Source organism: Aotus nancymaae, unplaced genomic scaffold (genome assembly GCF_030222135.1).
Source record: "Aotus nancymaae isolate 86718 unplaced genomic scaffold, 86718_ANA_hifiasm-v0.15.2.pri h1tg000011l, whole genome shotgun sequence".
Classification (NCBI taxonomy): domain Eukaryota; kingdom Metazoa; phylum Chordata; class Mammalia; order Primates; family Aotidae; genus Aotus; species Aotus nancymaae.
Genome location: NW_026988422.1, coordinates 77,979,216 through 78,000,227, shown reverse-complemented (window position 1 = coordinate 78,000,227; position 21,012 = coordinate 77,979,216). Strand labels below are relative to the sequence as shown.

The following is a 21,012-nucleotide window of genomic DNA, read 5'->3' as shown; positions in this document are numbered from 1 at the left end:
CCATAATCAATATTACCACACATTATTTTCTATTGACAGTAATGAGCCAAAAGATTAAAAAATAAAATAATTGAATTCAAAATATACAAAATGTGAATATATTTTCATGAAAATGTAAATGAAAAAATATAAAAATATGAAAAGTTAAAATAACTTTCAAACTATGATTTTTCCTAAATTATTTTAAATGATCTTTTATTAAATGAAAAATGCAAATAATATTAATAAAAATAACACTTAAAATCAGTATTATTCAAATAAAGCAAAATTTATTTACTTGTAAATTTAATTAAATCTTATTAAATATTTTAATAACTATAAAACCATTTGCAATTCTACTGTAACTGCCCAGGTGAGTCGTCCATCTCACACTTCATATGTAGTTTGTTTAGATCTATTTTTATGCAAATTTAGGAGTGATATGCATTCTTTAATGTGGAAAGATATTCTTCAGCTGTCATGAGCAACTGTTCAGAAATATCATGCTAACTTGTGAGTACCTTCACAAGAACAAATTGTAGCATAAAAAGAGGCAAGAAAATAAATGTGTGTGCTTCTGGAAAACGACACATCATTATGTACGAATCTATCGCATTCTTGCTATCTGAGAGGAAGGACTTGGGGAAGTCAAAGTATCTGTCTTTCCTCTTGCCCAAACACTCAAGCCTCCTCATACTCAGGTTTTGTCTGCCTCCAAAATCAACAGAGACACAACCCACAATCCTTCCCAGCATCTGGACACACTTATCTTTTGTTTTGATGACATGGGCAAGAGCTGTGGAGGAACATTTATGTTTCCACAGCCTGAACGATGTTAGAGGGCATGTTTAGGGTTGACCGGGAAGCCCTGAGCACCCAATCTGCAGAGACAGAGATGCCTGCCTCTGTGTTCTGCAATACATTCCTGTGTGTGTGTGTGTGTGTGTGTGGTGTGTGTATAATCACAGATATGTGTATATATGTGTGTAGACATATAAGTATATATACATGCATTGTGTTTTTATATGTAGTGTGTTTTGATGTCTAACTTATTTTCACATGGGTTAACAAAAAAGTATATACATGCACACATATACACCAGGTGCGTACATGTGTGACAGAGAAAGAGCAAAGAGGCAAAGTGGATGTGACAAAATGCTAATGACTGGTAAGTCTAGGAGAAGGGTATATGGTTGTTAGTTATGCTATTCTTTTTATTTTTCTATGTATTTGATAGTTTATCAAAATAAAACAGGGGAGGAACATTTCATTTTCTTTCCTCTTATTCTATTTGTAGCATGTGGGAAGCTTCCGGTTTGATTTCAGACCTTGCACTGAACAGAAGTAATGTTGACTTCTGCCAGCCCATAAGTGGGTACCTCTGTCCAGATGTTGGTCAGCCTCAGGGTTGGCCCCAGAGGCCTGGGTCTGGACCACGAGCCATGCCAAGGCACCGGGAAACCCTGAGTTCTGAAGGGCAGGAGGAGACCCTGGAGTGGCAGTGCGGCCTGGGGAGCGAGGAGCTGAGCCACTGCAGACACCTTGAGAATGGGCCGCGTAGCCAGTTCCCCAGGGTGATGGCTTCCTGGGCAACCCGTTCTGAGCCCCCGAGGACTTCTGAGTGAGGCCGCTGCTCCACTGTGGGAGAGAATGCCATTGATGATAGGGCTACCACCAGCGCAGGACGTTCTTCCTTGGTTTGGCAGCTTTTTACTTATTGTTCCGCTTCCTATTGAATTTCTTTGTCAAGACTCAACATCAAATAAAAATTTGAAAACAAACTTTGTATGCGCATGAAGGCATTGCATCAATGTGGCAGGTGGCTTCCATCACGGCATGGGATAAAAATGTCATGTCATTGGTTTTTGGAGGTCATTTGGCATGTTTACTTTACTTTGGAGGAGCTGAAAGAGAACGTGGTGTTTTTTAAAAAAAATTTCTTAGAAATAATAGAAATTTGCTGAGGCAACTCCTGTGTGCTGGGTGGGAGGAGATGGCACAGACATGGGGTAATAATAATAATGATTATAATAACAGTTATATTTTATGGAGCCTACCATGTGCTAGGTACTGTGTAAGACACTCTGTTTGATCTCATTTAGCACCCACAAAAACCCCTTGAGTCATGGACTCAGAAGACAGGATGGAATTTGAGAATATATCATTCCATTACTTGCCTATGAATAAATTTGTAATAGTGATTTGAAGTGATTGAACAGCCTTGGTTCTGAGCTAGTAGTGCCATGAGGAAGTTCACTGTGTTACACAGAAAGTGTCAATGAAGGTACCTGGTAGCAACAAATTTTAGTTCCGTTTAGGAAGTGAAGTTTTTGCTTGTTTGTTGCTAAATATTATGGATTCTGTAGCACTCCTTATTGGTGCTGCAGGAGCGAAAGACAGAGAGAGGGAGATGGAGGAAGGAGAAAGGAAAGAAAGGAAGAGAGACAAAAGTAAAAAGGAAACAAAATGAAAAAAGAAACACTCATCAGAGAGACCAGGAAATCAGGCAAAGCCATCTCCAAAGTTTAAAAAGAGACAAGAAAGCAGAGAGTGAGATAAATTTGCTGAGTGGATGAATTACAGCAGTATACTGGTGCACTAGGGCTGCCATAAAAGCCCCACAGACTGCATGGCTTACACAACAGACCTTTACTTCCTCACAGTTCTGGAGGCTGGAAGTTCAAGATCAAGGTGTCAGCAGCGTTGGTTTCTTCTAAGGCCTTTCTGTTTGTCCTGTAGATGGCCATTGTTCTGTAGTGAGTAGGTCTATGCAAACTTACCCCCAAAGGCCAAGGGAGCTGAGAGGCTGAAGAAAGAGGCTGAGAAATCCAGTTTCTCAGAAAGGAACATTTAATAAGGACTTAGGAACAGATACTATGTCTGAAATGGCTATGAAATTGTGGATCCACACCTGCCCTCCGTAAAATACCCTTTATGTAGCAAGCTTTTAGGGTAAAACATGTGCAGCTGGTCATGCCTCAGGTGTTCTTGCAAACCTAGTGGCCACTGGGGAGATTATGAGGTTTATCTGTGCTACGGGTACACCTTGGTAGAACATCGGTTATCATAGCGGTTTTGCTTCAAGATGGCGTCACTCTTGCTATGTAACAGGCTGTTCCCCCACAGCCATCTTCTCAGTGTGTCTTCACGTGGTCTTCCCTCTGTGTCTGTCTTGTCCTAATCTCCTACTCTCATATGGACAGCAGACCTGTTGGATTGGGGTCCACCTCAATGATCCCATTTTAACTTAATTACCTCTTTAAAAGTCCAATCGTCATACACAGCCACATTCTGAGGTACTGGGGGTCAGGGCTTCAACATATGAATTTTGGGTTGGGGGGCACAATTCAGCCCATAACAAGCAGGCAGTCAGAATTTTAAGGATATGAAAGAGGGAGGTGGGGCCTTCAATAACATTCTACTTGGAAGGCACTTCAGTGTTTGCAAGTGCACTTGATGGGAACTTGGTCATAGGGGCTTCCATCAAGATGGCAGCCAAGTGCTGAAAAGGAGGATGAAAGGGCCAAAGCATATTGACAGAGGAGCTGCAGTGCAGGGTCCAGGAGTGAGAGGAAAGAGGTGTACGTCCTTTCCCCAGCCTGGGTAAGGGTTCAAACCATTTCCTTGGTGGTGAGGCTCTAGAAGCACCATAAGAAACCCATAAACAAAATTCACAACATATATACTAATGAGTTCACTGAACACAGTTCTTATGCACAAGCACAGGGTCAATAATTCTCAAGGAATCTTTTTCTCATATGCATAAAATTACAATTTAGACAACTCTCCAAGTGGATGGCATCCCCCTTACACGGTTAGTTTAGTTGAGATTTTGCTGCTCAAAATGGGCAAATCACAGTTTGTATGACCCCTCTGGACACAACACCGGGTCTAGAATGTCCACAGATGGGAGTGAGTGGGACCAACCCATACAAAAATAGGGGATGGAGCTAAGAGAATGGGGTAAATATTGCATCCATAACCAAGCACAAATGTTAAGAGGAGCATTGATCCAGAGGACCTAGGCAGAAAGCAGAAGGCAGGGGCTGAGTAATGCAGTGGCAGAAACACCAGCTCAGAACAAGTAGGCTCAGCCTGGTAGATGGAACAATTTGAGAGAGTCCTATGGGTGGAGGAGGTAACGTTATATGAATCAACAGGCTTAGACATCAGAAAAGCAGCATCTTCTGCTTTGTATCATCATCATCATCATCATCATCATCATCATCATCAATATAGATACTTATTTTACTCCACCAACTCGGGTGTACAAGAAATGTTATGTTTTGTTAGATGTTTTTGAATTTAAATTAATCTGGCTCTGAGTCCCCATTCAATTGGCTGGAAATTCATTGTCAGTCATTACCAGGAAATGAGTATGGGTGGATATCCCTTTCTCTTACATAGTTAAAGAATACAGGAGGCTTGAGGCTTATTAAGTTTTTGACAATCCCCATTTCATCTCTCTTTATGATGCTTCTGGAATGTTTCTTGTCCATACCTTTATTGTCATAGTTATGGTGCCTGATTCCCCAGCGTTCATTCTAACAAGAATCCCTTGTTGCCATCTCAGCCTCTTTCCAGGGGTGGTTTTAAATCTGTGTGTCACCCTGCCATGGATCATTAGAGGGGAAGAAGTCTCCTGTGAAAGGTTTCTTTGCAGCTGAGTGCAGTGGCTCATATCTGTCATCCTAGCACTTTGAGAGGCCAGGAGCTCAAGAACAGACATCCAAAAGAGAGGGTCCTCTGCTCCTGGATATGGTTGTGTCTGTATGTGACTGCTAGAGCTGCTGCAGCCATCTAACAATCACAGGGGAAGTAGCCTGGCACCCAGAGGCAGGTAGTTACAAGATGAAAAGATTCACTGAACCATTATTTGAGAAGATACATCTTTCTGTTGTTAAACCAGTTCATGTTTGGGTTTTCTATTACTTGCAGCCCAAAGCACCCCAATCGATGCAAGTGGGTTCTGTGATGGCAGGTGGTTCTACTACTGTTGTGCCAAGCTTAAAAGTGGGTGATTTTGCTGAGATAAGGGAACCCAGGCCATCTGACAGCCTCTGAGTGACGAGCAAGTAGGAAATAGGTTCTCACTCCCCGTGGAGCCACAGAGCACCACCTCCTCCCCAGCTTAGGGAGATCTACCTTTCTTTCTTCCTGCTCTTTCTTCTCCCAACTTATTTCTCCAAGCCCATGATTTTCTGCATTCAGCCTTAAAATACAAATATTCCTCACCCCTCTCCCCACTGCCAAAGAATAAAATAAAACAAACTTAGACCTGGCTACTTCTTGGGAAAGGTTAGAGGAGATGCAAAGGTGGCAAAACCTAAGTTTGTATGTCAAGAAATCACCCTGCCACGCTAACTGTGGTTTAAGCTGTGGCTTAGAGCACTATCTTCTAAAGCTCTCACACCAGCTCTTAGGAAGTGGGTGTTGAGAGTGTATCCAGGAAGTTAGCTTTTGACCATGAGCCCCCCATCCCATTTCAAGCCATCTCTAGAACATCTTCAATGCATGTTTCTTGAGTCCTGGATTGAAATTATTCAGGGAGCAGGTGTTTCCTTCAGCCCCAAACTACCCCTTCCTTTGTGTGGCAGCTCAACCATTACAAAGCTCTTCTGCTTCCAAGCCCTACGTCTTCCCACAAGTCCCCTTGAAACTGATCAGGTCCTTCTTCCTCATGACAGACACTGGAGAAAGACTCCTCCCACCCAGAGCATCCTCTCTTCACCAGGAGCAGCATTCCAGGGCCTTATTCCTGCCTCTGTAGGACTCATGCTGCTGCCAATGAACTTCCACAGGAAACTGCCACAGTTCGAGGTTCTCTCGAGGCTCACAGACCAAGAAATCCTCTGGGATGACCGGTTTCTCTCTCCAGCAATGCAAGGTTCAGTGGCAATGACCCTTTCTTGGCTTATACTTGTCAGCTCAGCCACGAGTGGGTCCAGATTGGAGGCAGCCTCTTTAGGGGCAATGTGGGAGGATCTAGATTTGTTCTAGATTGAAGTTTCCCAGCAAAGGGACTGGAACTTTCCCAGCAAGGGCTGATGAGAGCCTGTCGGACAGCAAGATTACCCTGCCAGGGCAACCGATGAGACATGCTTTCCAAGAGAAAGACAATGTAATGACATTTTGAATATGATGAATTCTTTCTGGAATGTATCTTGGAAACTGGAGGCAGGTTGGGAAGGTGATAAATGAACGAGATGAGGTGCTTTATGTAGGGCGGTGGATGAGGTGCTGGTGGAAAGTGTATGCAGGCTACTGCGTGACAGATTTCCAAAAAGATCAACTGCATGATTCAAACCTCACCACGTCATCTGCAGACAGGCAGGCACTTAGAGGAGGAGAGAGTTCTGTGTGGGGAGACAGAAATCCTGGGCTTCTGCATAAATCCCTAAATGAAGCGTGGATTCAAATCTAGATCTTCCTGATTTAAAGCTTATTCTCAGGCTGACCCAACGTACAACTTTCCCAGAATGTGCAATGTAGGGCCGCGTGGACCTTTGAGAGGGAGTCCCAATTTTGTCCCCTACCCACCATTAGGGCATCGCAGGTAATTGATGTGTCATCATCACTCTTCCCAAGTGATCTCAGGTTGATAATTCTTACCATGAAATGACTGAGTTTTTTGTTGTTGAGACAGGACCTTACTGTCTCCCGGGCTGGAATGCAGTGTTGCAATTTCAGCTCACGGCAGCCTCACTCTCCCGGGCTCAAGCAATCCTCCCACCTGAGCCTCCCAAACTCCCCAGTAGCTGGGATTACAGGCATGCGGCACCATGTTTATTTTTTGTAGACTCTGGCGTGGGTGGGTGGGTGGGGTCTCACTATGTTGCTCAGGCTGGCCTCCAACCCCTGGATGCAAGTGAGCCTCCTGTTTTGGCCTCCCAGAATGTTGGGATTACAGGCGTGAGCCACCAGGTCTGGCCTGAAATGATTGGTTTAGAAGAATAGAAATTTACTTGGAAAAAGACCTTTTTTTCTTTCTCTGTTGAGGACGCTGTCACTGAAATCTTTATGGGATCTTCTATCTAAGATAAGAAGACACAAAACACGATTGGCATTCTGGAGCAATCGGAAAGCTGTAATCAAGCAGGGAAACCTCTTGGCTGAAATGGAATTAGAGTTGACCTCCTGAAAAAAATTTTGGTTTTAGACTTTTCTGAAGAAATGTCTTTCAATTCTGAAATATACAAAACTCAATGCAGAGGGAAATTACAGTCAATTGCCTCGAACCTTCTTGGTATGCGATTTCAGTTGCATCTAGGGTTACATAATCGTTTCCAATACTCAGAAACACATAAACACTTAATTTCATTGTTTGATGGGTCCTAGCTGTGGTCTTGTGCTGGGAAACTCTAGAAGGGCTAGTTACATTCAGAGAGATTTTTCATTCTCTCTCTTATTTAAAGTTGTTCTTTAAATAGGTAATGTAATTAATATGGTTCAAAATTCAAAATTAATAAAAGGAATACAGTAACGTCTTCCTCCAAACCTCTCTCAAGCACCAAGGTCACTTCCCCAAGGCAAACATGTTATAAGTAGCTTGAACTTTTTTCCAGAAATATTTTATTTTATTTATATTTATTTATTTATTTTTATTTTTATTTTTTTTTTGAGACAGAGTTTCACTCTTGTTGCCGAGGCTGGAGTGCAATGGCACAATCTCAGCTCACCACCACCTCCGTCTCCCAGGTTCAAGCGATTCTCCTGCCTCAGCCTCCCACGTAGCTGGAATTACAGGCGTGCACCACCACACCCGGCTAATTTAGTATTTTTCGTAGCATGGAGATGGGGTTTTCCATGTTGGTCAGACTGGTCTCAAACTCCCAACCTCAGGTGATCCGCCCGCCTCAACCTCTCATAGTGCTGGGATTACAGGCGTGAGCCACCGTGCCTGGCCCAGAAATATTTTGTTAACATACAAAAGGTAGCATAATATTCACTCTGTTCTTTACTTTGCTCTTTTTTGTGTGTTTAATATTTATGGTGATCTTTCTATATAAGATCACAAAGAATCACAAAGAGTTTATTCATTCTTTGCGTCTGCGTCATATTTCATCATATACATGGACGGTTGTTATATAAACAGCTGTTTATTAATGAGGATTTGAGTTGTTTGCTTTCTTTTTACTCTTTCTTTTTTTAAAAAAAAAAATTCTTACCTTTTTTTCCTGCAATTTCAAATAATACTACAATGGATACTTTGCATATATATTATTTCTCACCTATGTAGATTTACCTATGGAATACATTTTTAGAAATTGAATTTCTGGGTCAAAGGGCATATGCACTTATTTTGAGAGATATTATCAGATATTCCTCCACAGAGGGTGTTCCAATCTATATTTCCCCAAGGAATATATGAGAGCCTGTGTTTCCCACGCTCTTATCCATACAGCACGCATTTTCTTAAATCTTCACCTTTCCGTCAGGTAAACCAGAATTTCGATTGTAGTTTAATTTGCTTTTCCCCTAATCTGAGTAAGGTTGAGTATATTTTTATATGTTTGAGAGCCAACTTATTTGCTTTATTATGAACAATCAACATTTTTGCTCATTTATATATAAATTGTATATATATGAGGATTAATTCCATATATTTGATTATACAATATATACATATATACTCTCTCTATATATACAATCAAATACATGGAATTAATCCTCTTTCTTTTTTTTTGAGACGGAGTTTCACTATTGTCACCCAGGCTGGAGTGCAATGGCGCGATCTTGGCTCACCGCAACCTCCACCTCCTGGGTTCAGGCAATTCTCCTGCCTCAGCCTCCCGAGTAGCTGGGACTACAGGTGCGCACCACCATGCCCAGCTAACTTTTGTATTTTTTAGTAGAGACGGGGTTTCACCATGTTGACCAGGATGGTCTCGATCTCTTAACCTCGTGATCCACCCGCCTCGGCCTCCCAAAGTGCTGTGATTACAGGCGTGAGCCACCGCGCCTGGCCTAATCCTCTTTCTAAGGTGTAAATGCTTCCTTCAGTTCTTTCTTCTATTTTCATTCTGCTTACAGTAGTATTCGTCATGCAAAATCTTAAAAAAATCCTACATACTTAAAAATCTTTGAAAAAATGGACTTTGGGTTTTATTTCTTAGGTATTTCTTACTCCAAGGTTTTAAATGGTTCTCTAGTGACTTTAGTACTTTTAGGTTACATTGTTTTTTATTTAAATCTTTGATGTCTATGAAACGTGACTGAAATGTGATGCTGTGACTGCATCAGTTAGGATACGATGTTTTGTGCTGCAGTAACAAAGAATCTCTACATCATAATTTTGAAATAAATAAAAGCTAATTCTTGCTCATGTTCTGTGTTCAGTTTTTATTATCAGCGTGCTTAGGGGCCCAGGCTGACAGAGCACATCACTGGGAACAGTGTTGGTCACTGCAGCAGAGGCGTAGATCAGTGATGAATCATGCTCTGTCTCCTAAAGGCTTCCTCCTAGAAGTGATGTGCCCCCCTCATATTTCATGAATCAAAGGAAGTCACATGGTCAGAAGGAGAGGAACACTGGAATCCTTGTGAACAGCTCCAGTAATTACTAACAAAAATTATGGATCCAATATTTTACTCCCAGATGACAACTTTATTGTCTCGATTCTAATTAATGGCAAATCTACTTTTTCTTCACTGATTTGAAATACCTTTTTGTAAAATCATATCTAACTTCTACTTTGTATCTGAGACTATTTATTTCATTCCATTGATGGGTCTTTTTATTCATGTACCATATAGTTTTAATTATCTGTTATATAACTAATAAATTATGATTTTATTATTTATAACTTATTAGAGGTTTCAGAATATGTTTTGATATCTTATCAGTCTAGCCCTCCTCCAATAGTCTTTTTTTTCAGAATTTCACTATTCTTGTTTAATTTGATTTTGCATGCACATTAGAATCATTTTGTCTAGTTGAAATAATTTTATTTCTTTCTTGCTCCAGCCTGTCCACCTCCCACCCCTTGTGTGTGTGTGTGTGTGTGTGTGTGTGTGTGTGTAAGACCAAGAATACTTGTTGGTGTTTCTATGACATTCCTGTTAAATTTATATCCCAGCTTAGAAAGAGCTGACATCTTTATGATGTGGAGTATTCCCATCCAAGGCCACGATGTGTCTTTTTATTTGTTTAAGCATTCCTTTTGTTCTTTTGCAGCTTTAAAAATTGTTCCTCTGCCTAGAGCTTGCATAGTTTTCAAGTTTGTACTTGGTAATTTATTTGCCATCATCATTGCTGTTGTATACAAAGCAGGCCTTCCTTTCTCCTTTCTTTTTTCATCCTGCTCCTCCTGTTCTTCCTCCCTTTCTTGTCCCTCTTCTTCCTTTTCTTCTCCTCCTTCTCCTTTTCGTCTTCCCTCCTATTTCACTTTTTGTATATGTGAAGGTTATTAATTTCTCCAACTTTTTAAAAAAAGTATTAAACTGAAGGCGAAGGCAGAGTTGAACGGGCATGACCCAGTGTCAACGTGAGGGTAAGTTAGAGCTGCCCAAAGACAATTTCTTTCTCGTATTTAACCTACAGAGATTGTGGGGCAATAAATTTCAGCTGTATGGTTACTGTTTTCAAAGTTAGTTTATTTGAAAAGTTGGCAAGATGGAGACAGTTTAATATTAAGAAAAGAACGGCATCTCATTTGAAAACTCCCAGCTGCAGCCACATCAAGTCTTTCCCAGGCAATGAGACGTAGCTAGGCCAGGGACCTAACCCAGTGCTCCAAACACACGAGGTGCCCTGTCAGAGACTTTTGGAATCAAGATCAGTCCAGCCTCAGAGCTTTAGAACTGGGAAGGGCTTTATAATGAGCTAAAGCAGGAGTTCTCAATTGCAGTGGCAAGAGCGAATTGCCAGAGAACTTATGAAAAATACGGATGCCCAGGCCCACTCCAGAGCAATGATGTCAGAGACTGTGGGAGTGAGACCTGGGGTCAGTGTCACTTCAACACCTCCCAGATGACTTCACTGTGCAGCCCAGGTGGGGAAACACTGCTTTAGACCCATGTCCTCGCTGAGCTCTTGAGAAGATAGTGGGTGAGTCAGAGAAGTGAGCTGCCTGTGGTCCTGTGGCTAAGATCAGCACTATGTCTCCAGGGTCCCCTGTGAAGGTCACAGCAGCTGCTGCCTCCCCAGGCTGCAGGTGCCCCGCATGCTCCTAAGTGCTTAGGGGTTGGTGATTCATTTTACTGTATCAACAACCCCATGAAGGAGGCTGTATTATCCCAATCCACAAGGGAGGGAGGAAGCCATTTCGGCAGCATGCCTGAGGTTACACAGCTAGACAAGGTCAGCATTCAGGCAAGAAACCAAGGCCCCCTGACTCAGATGCCCATGTTCCCAGGCCAGGTTCTTATCCACTTTGCCATGAGGCCTGGGGACATTAACAGCCACTTTCTACTCCCTGGGAAATAATGAGTTATGTAATATGATCGTAGGATGATTTAAATTTACAGTATTTTTAGCAGCCCTCTCTTTTTTTCTCAGTTAAAATCTTCAGCCAGGCATGATGCCTCATGCCTGTAATCTTAGCACTTTGGGAGGCCTAGGTAGGTGGATTGTGTGAGCTCAGGAGTTCAAGACCAGAGTGGGCAACATGATGAAATTCCATCTCTACAAAAAAAAAAAAAAAAATTAGCCAAGTGTGGTGGTGCATGCCTACAGGAGGCTGAGGTGGGAGGACAACTTGAGCCCAGGAGGCAGAGGTTGCAGTGAGCCATGATGGTGCCACTGCACTCCAGCCTGGACAACAGAGTGAGACTCTGTCTATGAAAAAAAAATTGTTAAAAGGTAGATCCATGTTAAATGCTTTTACTACAATAAAAGAAAAATCAGAGATAAATTTGGGGGAATCGCTTTGCTTCAAAATGCATTTTCTCCAGAGCAGCATGCAAGCATTTTGTGTTTTACCTTGACCCACCTGAGACCCACAGACAGAGTCCCCTTTGCAGAGCAAAGTTCTACGGGCCACACATTCGGGACTCTCGGGTTACCCACCTGGCCTCTCCTAATGAGCTTGTGGGCATCTGGGGCCCATGCAGACCAGCCATATTGGACCACTTTTCTCTGCCACCCCTCCACCCCCCCACCCAGGCACAGGGCCATGGGGAGCACAGATGCCAAGCCTGGTTTGGTGAGATTTTCTCCAGCAGGCCCTGTCTGCCCTGCCCTGCTTGCTTTCCCTCCTCCCAGTCCTGGCAGCTGCAAGGGGATCTCTAGACCTGCTAAGTGATGGGGCTGTAGGGGCCGGGGGGCCAGCTCTGAACAGCCTCTGGAAACAATTTTTTCTGCTCTGCTTTGGGAGTCTGTGAAATCTTCTCTCCTGTCTCCCTGCTGCCTTTCTCGGCCACATCCCCGGGGCTCTGCTTTGCCTCTTCCCCAGCCTGCTCTATGTGTGTGTGTGTCTCTGTGTGTGTATGTGCCTGTGAGTGTGTCTGTGCCTGTGTGTGTGTCTGTGCGTCTGTGTGTGTCTGTGTCTCTGTGTGTGTCTGTGTTTCTGTGTATGTGTCTGTGTGTGTGTGTGTCTCTGTGTGTGTGTCTGTGTGTGTGTCTGTGTTTCTGTGTGTGTCTCTGTGTGTGTCTCTGTGTATCTCTGTGTGTGTGTTTCTGTGTGTGTGTCTGTCTGAGTGTGTGTTTCTGTGTGTCTGTGTCTCTGGGTGTGTCTGTGTCTCTGTGTGTTTGTCTCTGTGTCTGTGTCTCTGTGTGTGTGTTTCTGTGTGTGTGTCTGTGTCTCTGTGTGTGTCTGTGTCTCTGTGTGTGTGTCTCTGTGTCTCTGTGTGTGTCTGTGTCTCTGTGTGTGTGTCTGTGTCTCTGTGTGTGTCTGTGTCTCTGTGTGTGTGTTTCTGTGTGTGTGTCTGTGTCTCTGTGTGTGTCTGTGTCTCTGTGTGTGTGTATCTGTGTCTCTGTGTGTATCTGTGTCTCTCTGTGTGTGTGTGTATCTGTGTCTCTGTGTGTGTGTGTGTATCTGTGTCTCTGTGTGTGTGTGTGTGTATCTGTGTCTCTGTGTGTGTGTGTGTGTGTGTGTGCCTGCCTGCTGTCTTTGGTATGGCTCTAGGACGGGCATCTAGTAAGAGCCAGGTGTAGGGTAGTTCTCCAGGTAACCTTGGATGATCCAGCTCTCCTCCACTTCTTTCTCATTTGTAGTTCTCAAGAATAACTGTAGCATGTGCTGGGAATGCAATACCCTGAGACAGGGAGAGACTGGCCAGGACAGCCCAGGGTGTTCCCATCCTCCCTAGAAACATGATGTTCTTCAACACTTCAGCCCAGCAATCATGTTGCCCCCAGGTATAAAACCCAGTGCTAACGATTGGATGTGGTTTGTTTGGCCCCACCATGTCTCATGTCAAAATTCGATTCCCAGTGCCGGAGGCAGGGCCTGCTGGGGTCCCGTTTGGATCATGGGGGCGGATCCTTCATGAATGGCTTGGTGCCATTTTTATAGGAGTAAGTGATTTCTCACTCAGTTTCTGAGAGCACCGATGTTAAAAAGAGCCTGGTGCAGCCCAGCCAACATGGCAAAATGCCATAAAAAATTAGCCAGGCATGATGGTATGTGCCTATAGTCCCAGCTACTTGAGAGGCTGAGGTGTGAGGATTGCTTAAGCCTGGGAGGTTGAGGCTGCAATGAACTGTGATCACGCTACTGCACTCCAGCCTGGGAAACAGAGCGAGATTCTGTCTTAAAAAAAAAGAAAACAAGATCCTGGTGCCTCCCTCCCCTCTCACGTGCTTCTGCTCTCCCACCATGTGATCTCTGCACATGATGGCTTCCCTTGTCTTCCACCATGGGTGGAAGCAGCCTGATGCCCCCACCAGAAGCAGATGCTGATGCTATGCTTCTTGTATAGCCTACAGAACTGTCAGTCAAAAAACTTCTTTTCTTTACCAATTACCCAGCCTCAGGTATTCCTGTGTAGCAATGCAAATAGACCAAGACACCCAGGGAGGGCTGCCTTCTGGGGTTCCTCAGCTGCCGTGCAAATGGAGCACACACAGATGAGACCCCATGTTCCCCAGGCAGCTTTCCTGCACCTTGGAGACCCAGCTTGCAATGAATCCTAGGCTTCTGCTGTCCCTTGCTTCCCATCTGTCAGTAATAAACCAACTTAACTCATGTGTGGGGCTCATTGGACTCAGGCAATTTGGTCACCAGTGTACAGTGAACCTGCTTTGCACCAGATGTAGTATTTGGTTTCAGATGTGCCTGGCCCTAAAGCCCACGTGGGTCCCTTCTTTTGTGCAGTTGGAGATCCAGGAACGTGAGCCAGCTGACAGCCAAAGTCACAGCTACAGTAACTTACGTGGAAGATGATATGGCTTTCGGCTCTGTGTCCCCACCCAAATTTCACCTTGGATTGTAACAATCCCCGTGAGTCATGGGAGGGACCTGCTGGGAGGTAACTGAATCATGGGGGTGGGTTTTTCCCATGCTATTCCCATGATAGTGAATAAATCTCATGAGATCTGATGGTTTCATAATGGGCAGTTCTCCTGCACACACACTCTTGCCAGCCGCTATGTAAGACGTGGCTTTCTCCTTTTTCATCTTCTGCCATGATTGTGAGGCTTCCCCAGCCATACGGAACTGTGAGTCCATTAAACCTCTTTTTCTTTATAAATTACCCATTCTTGGGTATGTCTTTATTAGCAGTGTGAGAACAGACTAATACAGAAGGTAACTCAGAGTTACAAATATCCACTGTGTGTCTAGACTGGGAAAAACATCTTTATTTAGGATACTTGTTTTCCCCAATCTACTCATTAATAGGTGATCCTAAAGCAAGCTTTGTCTGTAGGCTTCAAAGAGGTGTTGCTCATATTTTTCTCAACTCCACACGTGGATTAAGGGGCCAGTGTCACTCCTCTGCCCTGCTGGCCACACCAGCTTAACCCTTCTGGGGATTATGGGGCCAAGTGTGTTTAGCAACCTGTTGCTCAACGTGTGGCTACCCTACCAGCAGCCTCAGCATCACCGGGACCTTATGAGAAATGTGGGACCTCAGGCCCCATCCCAGACCTACTGAATTAAAATTTGCTTTATAAATAGATCCACAGGGAATTTGTACATATTGTAAAGTTTGAGATTCATTAATTTAGCAAAATGGATAAGACTGGAATGGAGCTCGCCTGCTTTCTAGCTCAGTGAGCCTGAGCACGTCTATAAAATTCTCTGATCCTCAGCTATGGTAAGGGTTGAATCATAAGAAGTTGCCTTTTTTTGCATCAACAAAATACAGGTACAACCCAAATGTAAGCAATTTCATATGGTTCAACCAAATATTTATTTTGTTAGATTGTTGTGGTAATTCATTTTAAAATGAGACAAGAGATAGAAAGCATTTGGTGCACAGTAGGTGTTTGCTCAATGGTAGCTGCTAATTGTGTGCAAGAAAACAGCCTTGTTCAATGTTACTATCCTCATCCCCATAGGTTCCTGTGAAAACCAAGCAAAAAACCCAGGTATATGTAACTTCTCATTAAACTTGAGCCTGCAATAGAAGTTCCCTGTTGTGCAGACCATTCTGTTCCCTCTCAGTCGCCCAGCATGTTGGAGAGCGCAATATCCCAGTGGGTTTACAATCTTCCCCAGAAAAAGCATGCTTCCCGTTTTCGTGTGGAAAGTCATCATCAGGAAGGGCCGATTGAACTCAGTGCCTGAAGCGGGTGGGAGGTCAAGGTCTGGGCGAGGCCCTGGGGTGAGCTGGACGCTGGTGGCTGCAGCAGCTTCAGAGCATTTCTCATCCAGAGTCATCATGGCCTTATGAGTGACCTGCAAGGAAAATTCTAGAATCATCAAGCCACCCCATACGATGCAAAAACCAGGGCTTGATATTGGGGCAAATTTTTTTTTCTATTCTGTTACTTAACCTCATATGTATCCATCTATTCACTTACACAGTCAGTCATTCTTCTATCTATCCTTTAAAAACTTCACTATCCATCTATTACTCTTAAATACTCCTATCTGATGCCTATCTGTCATTGATCCATTCAACCAGCCAGTCAGCCAAGCATACTCCACACCCTCTCAGTCATTCACTTATCTCTGCATGCACCATTCATGTATTCATGTACCTGTCCATGCACCACTCACTTACACACCCATCCACACATCATCCAAGCACCCCGCTACCCACGCATCTTTCCATCCATGATTCCAGCTATTCACTTCTCACCTATTCATTCATCCAATCACCAACATCCTCATCTATACCCATTTTTATGGCTGACATCTGCATGATACTGGTGGCAATTTATTTTGAATATCACACCAGCATCTATCTGTCTACCCACCCATTACTCCATCCTTGGGTCCATGCATTCATCCAACCACTCTTTCACCCAATCCTAATTGACTTATTCTTTCATTCACTTCATTTCACTCATTTCTCCTCACTCACTCCATCACTCATTTAGTCATGAATTTATTCATTAAGCATTTACTGACCACCGATGCTATGCAATCCACTGTGCCAGAGATGGTAGGGGATAGAAACATGGATTAGACTGACTTTGAAGGAGCTCATCATCTGATTGAGAAGATAAGACAGGTAACAAGAGCAAAAAGTGGAAAGTTATCAGGATAGATTTCTTTTTGAGAGTGGGGGTGAAGGATGAGAGCAGAGAAACCTTCATGGAGAAGGTAACATTTGTGCAAGACCTTAAAGGCTTGATATTATTTGAATATTCAGAGATGGGGAGAACATTCTGGGTGGTCTAAATATAAAAAGTCTGAGCCAAAGTAAGAAGGTGAAAACTATGGTGGCATGTGGGGCGCCAGGAAGCTCAGTCAAGCAGCGCGCTATGGACAGTAGGAGACATGCTGTGGGCAGGAGGGTGATGACTAGATCATGGAAGACTTAGAAACCTGCAGTTCCCTGTTCCCTCTCAGTCTCTTCTTTCATAGCTTGTCCTTTAGGCCTAAAAGCAGGAGTGACCTCCCCAGGAAGCGTCCTCTGCTCTTTCAACCTGGGACATGATGTCCACATCTACTGCCTTCCCTCTCCTTATTCCCTTCGGGATTCCCAGTGTCTTGACAAAGGCAGGTTGCAGTCATGGAATAAATGGAAGGAAGCAAATAGCAACTTGCAAAGTTAAAGGAAACAGCATCTCCTTTCTCTAAGGAGGTCCTGGACCTCTCCCTGCAGTGTTCATCAAAAGACACCGAGAGTTCCTCTGAACTCACCATCCCCACCTTACTTTAAAGATGTTCAGTCCAGGCTGCCCGGGGAAGCCTCCACCCACAGTCACTCTTGGGAGGAGCATCTCCAGTCTATAGGTTCTGGAAATGGAAAACTTGGGGAAGTGGAAATCGAGTTCTCTGTGGAGAGACAGAATTTGCGTTGCAGTAGAGATCCTGAAACAGCCTCTCACCTTCTTCCCTGACTTGGGTCTCTCTGCCCCACACACCCCCTCCAGCCCATTCTCCAAAGGGCAGTGGGTGTGAGATTTCTAAATGGCATACCACCCCCAGTTCACCTCAGTGTGGAAAGGGGGTTGTAGGTACAATGACACGGAAGCCCTCTGAGGAAGGCACTGTTATTCCCATGTGATAACAGCAGGTGATACGATGAGGCTCCCAGGAACCCAGAGAGGGCACACTTTGCCTGTTCCGTCGATCCATCAAGCCTTCACAGAGCAAGTGATAGCTCTGCTATGCCATGAATAAATAAGAATCCCAAAGAGGACTGGGTCAAAAAAGGGCACACCAGGATGAGAATTTACACACACAAAAGCCCAGGGCTGAGGGATAGCCTGGCAAATGCAAGGAACTGAAGGGAGCTCAGTGGGTTCCAGAAACAAGCATTGAAGGGTTGGGAACACAGAAAGCAAGGCAGAGGAGGGAGAAGGCTGAGACTGGGACAGGCCAGCGCACCAGGCTCTTAAACAGCGTGAGGGGCCCAGGGAGCCCATGACAGGGACCAGCTTCCAGACTCCTGGGCCTGTGCTCTCTCCAGACCTTCCTTCCCAGGACCCAAACTGATATCTTCAAGGAGGCCAGTGACAGTGTCCTGGAGGGTGACAGAGCCCTGAGGGGTGACAATACCATGGGGGTGACAGCATCCTTGGGCGGTGACTGTGTCCCTGCAGTGACAGTGCCATGACAATGTGTTCTGGAGGTGATGATGCCGTGGGTGGGGGATGATAGTGTCCTGGGGGCAACGGTGTCTTGGAGGGGTGACAATACCTGCAGGGTGACAGTGTCCTGGAAATAACAGTGCCCTGGGGAATGACAGTGTTCTGGGTGTGACAGTGCTCTGGGAGGGTGACAATATCCTAAGGGATGACAGTGTCTTGGAGGTGAGAGTGTCCTGGGGGTGACAGTATCCTGGGGGATGACAGTGTCCTGGGAGTGACAGTGCTCTGAGTAGCAACAGTGTCCTGGGGGTGACAGTGCCCTGGGGGGTGACAGTGCCAGTGCCCTGGGGGTGACAGTGTCCTGGGAGTGACAGTGTTCTGAGTAGGGATAGTGTCCTGGGGCGACTGTGCCTGGGGGTGACAGTGCACTGGGGGTGACTGTGCCCTGGGGACACTTTACAGTGGATGAGGGAGACGGCAGGGCCCAGCCTCCATGGGGCTCTGCTGTGTGCAGGCTACCTGGTCCTGAGCAAACCATCCCACTTAACCAGTGTTTCAGGCAGCAGAGCATTTTCCAGCTGCCTCACCTTGCCCCTGTTGGGGAAGATGAAGAAGGTGGTGGTGTTCCCAGCATGGTCCATCTGCAGCACAGAGCACTGCAGCTCAGGGTCATGCAGGAAGCGGTGGCTGGCCTTCTCCTTCATCATGGGCACCCACACAGCCCTGTGCTCATGTAAAAAGAACTCCTTTGGGCTGGTGGCAGCTGAGTCAAAGGGCTTCATCCACTCAGTTGATGGGAAGAGCAACATGGATGTCATCCTCACAGAGAACTGAGAACGGGCTTGGGGTCACCCTTCTGGCAGCTTGTGGGAGGGGGGAAAGCAGCTTGGATGCTGGAATCTTGGAGTCCACACTCAGGAAGCCAAGCCCCACTCAATAACTCACTCCTGAGAGGCAGGTACCTTAGTATTCGTGTGGCCCTGGGCCTGAGCTCTCAGCCTCCCTGAGCTTCTGTCTCCTCATTTGAAAATCATCAATATTTGATGCTATTACAATAGGATAATAAGATTATAATCACATAAACACCAATGCTCTCTCCTTAATCTCTCCTGGAGGCAGTTAATTTTTTAAGAAAAAACATATCACTGTGGCACAAGCTTCTTGAAGGCAGGTGTGGATTTGAAGGCTAGGCTCTGCCTGGCTTTGAAATCTAGGGCGAGTTTCCCGACTTTGCATCAGTTTTCTCATCTTTCAAGTGGACATGATAATATCTACCTTGTTGAGTTGTGATGACAATTAGAAACTAAATATGCACAGAGTTGGCATATGAATAAGAACTACCTACTCAATATGTGTGTGTGTATATGTGTAAACATGTTTACAAATACACACCTTCAATAGTCATAGACGCATATTTGAGTGATGCCTACTGGCTCAGGGAAATTTTTTTTCTTTTAAAAAAATCTGTTTTCTCATCTGTAAAATGGGAACATTGATCTTAGGCATATTTGCTAAGATAAGCCTGATGTGCTTCGCCCAGGCGAGAGAGTCAAGGGAGATTGTGGGGTCCACACACTTTGAGACCCACAGAGCACTGTACAAATGTGAGGACGGAGTTCACCTCCTGAGTCCTGAATGGAAACAATGAAATAACAACACCCGTCCTCTGCCTGCCCCCAAATGGCCACCATGACATCAGTATGGTCTGACTATTAAACTAAGCCAGACATTAACAGCCATGGGTTGAGCGTCATGACTGTATTGTTTAAATACACACAGGGGTGGGGCCATGTGGCCTGTTTGCTCTCTTGGAAAAAATTTAGGGCCTCCCTGCTTCAGGACTCTTCCTGCTCTGATTCATGCCTCCTAAGGCCTGCCAGAGGAAGGAAATTCATCTTCCTTAGTAGAGCGGTGGTTTCTAGAGTTACTCAAAGGGGAGGTCATAGCCTTCCATTAGCAGAATCACCTGTGTGGGGAAGGGAGGTGAGCTTCTTCAAATGCAAGGTCCTGTGTCTTGGACTTACCCATCCACTGAAAACAGAATCACTTAGGATAGGTACAAGATACCTGCATTTTAAGCAAACTCTTTGGAGAGTTCATATGCACATTAAGTTTGAAAAATTCTTTAAAAACAAACTCTTCAAGTATCATTAAAATGGAGAAGGTGATGAGTCGCCTGTTACGGGAGGCATTCAAGTAGAGGCATGAAGGATTCAGGGGCAGACACTCACTGAGTGTCATCTCTATCCAAGTCCAGAGGGGCACTTTCCAGATGCTGTGAGGGCTGGGGCTAGGGTGTGGTTGAAGCTTGCGTTCTGGAAGTCTGGGAAGGAGATTTGCGTGGGGCACACACCCTCTTACCTCTGAGGAGCGTGGGATTCACCGGAACTGCTGCGGTTTCACTGCCGACGTCCTTCTCCCAGGCCGCGAGCTTCCTCTGGGTCTGCTTCTCTATGTATTCGTCAATGTGTTTTGGGGCCTCCTCTAGGCTCTGGTTGGTCCCTGTGCCCAGGCCACTGAAACTGCGCTGGGCTGTAGTCAGGAGGGGCCGGGGACTCTGCCCCGGGAGCCTGAGCAGCAGATCCCAGAAGTCCTCCTGGATCTCTGCCTCAGACACCACAGTGAGGCTGAACCCCAGACCCTCCAGGAGTTGGGTCCTGCTGGTCACTGGGGCCCTGAGAGAAAGCATGGCCAAGGCCAGGGAGATGCTTGCTGGGGAGAAGAGAATGTTCTCTCCAGGGTCGTTCAAAGCCAACTGTCTGCAGAGGTTGAAGGCAAAGTCTATGCTGCTCATAGAGATTTTGTGGCAGGGCAGGCCCAGGGTTGCTGTCCTTGGGGCCAAAATGGATGAGATCAGAAGCTTCTTGGTAAACCAGGGCCGCAAAATGAGCCCTAGCCGTGAGCACAGTGACTAGCGGCCACCACTGAGGGGCGTCCAT

The 21,012-nt window shown here is 45.1% G+C and overlaps 1 protein-coding gene across 1 annotated transcript in view; it reads right to left on the bottom strand.

Annotated features, from left to right (window-relative positions):
• LOC105721265 (putative serpin A13) overlaps positions 1 to 21,012 on the bottom strand; it is a 29,474-nt gene extending 8,462 nt beyond the window's left edge. The window contains 5 exon segments of the mRNA XM_064374532.1: positions 15,573 to 15,764; positions 17,195 to 17,315; positions 18,593 to 18,858; positions 20,427 to 20,886; positions 20,888 to 21,012. Coding sequence (XP_064230602.1) covers positions 15,573 to 15,764; positions 17,195 to 17,315; positions 18,593 to 18,858; positions 20,427 to 20,886; positions 20,888 to 21,012 — 1,164 coding nt within the window.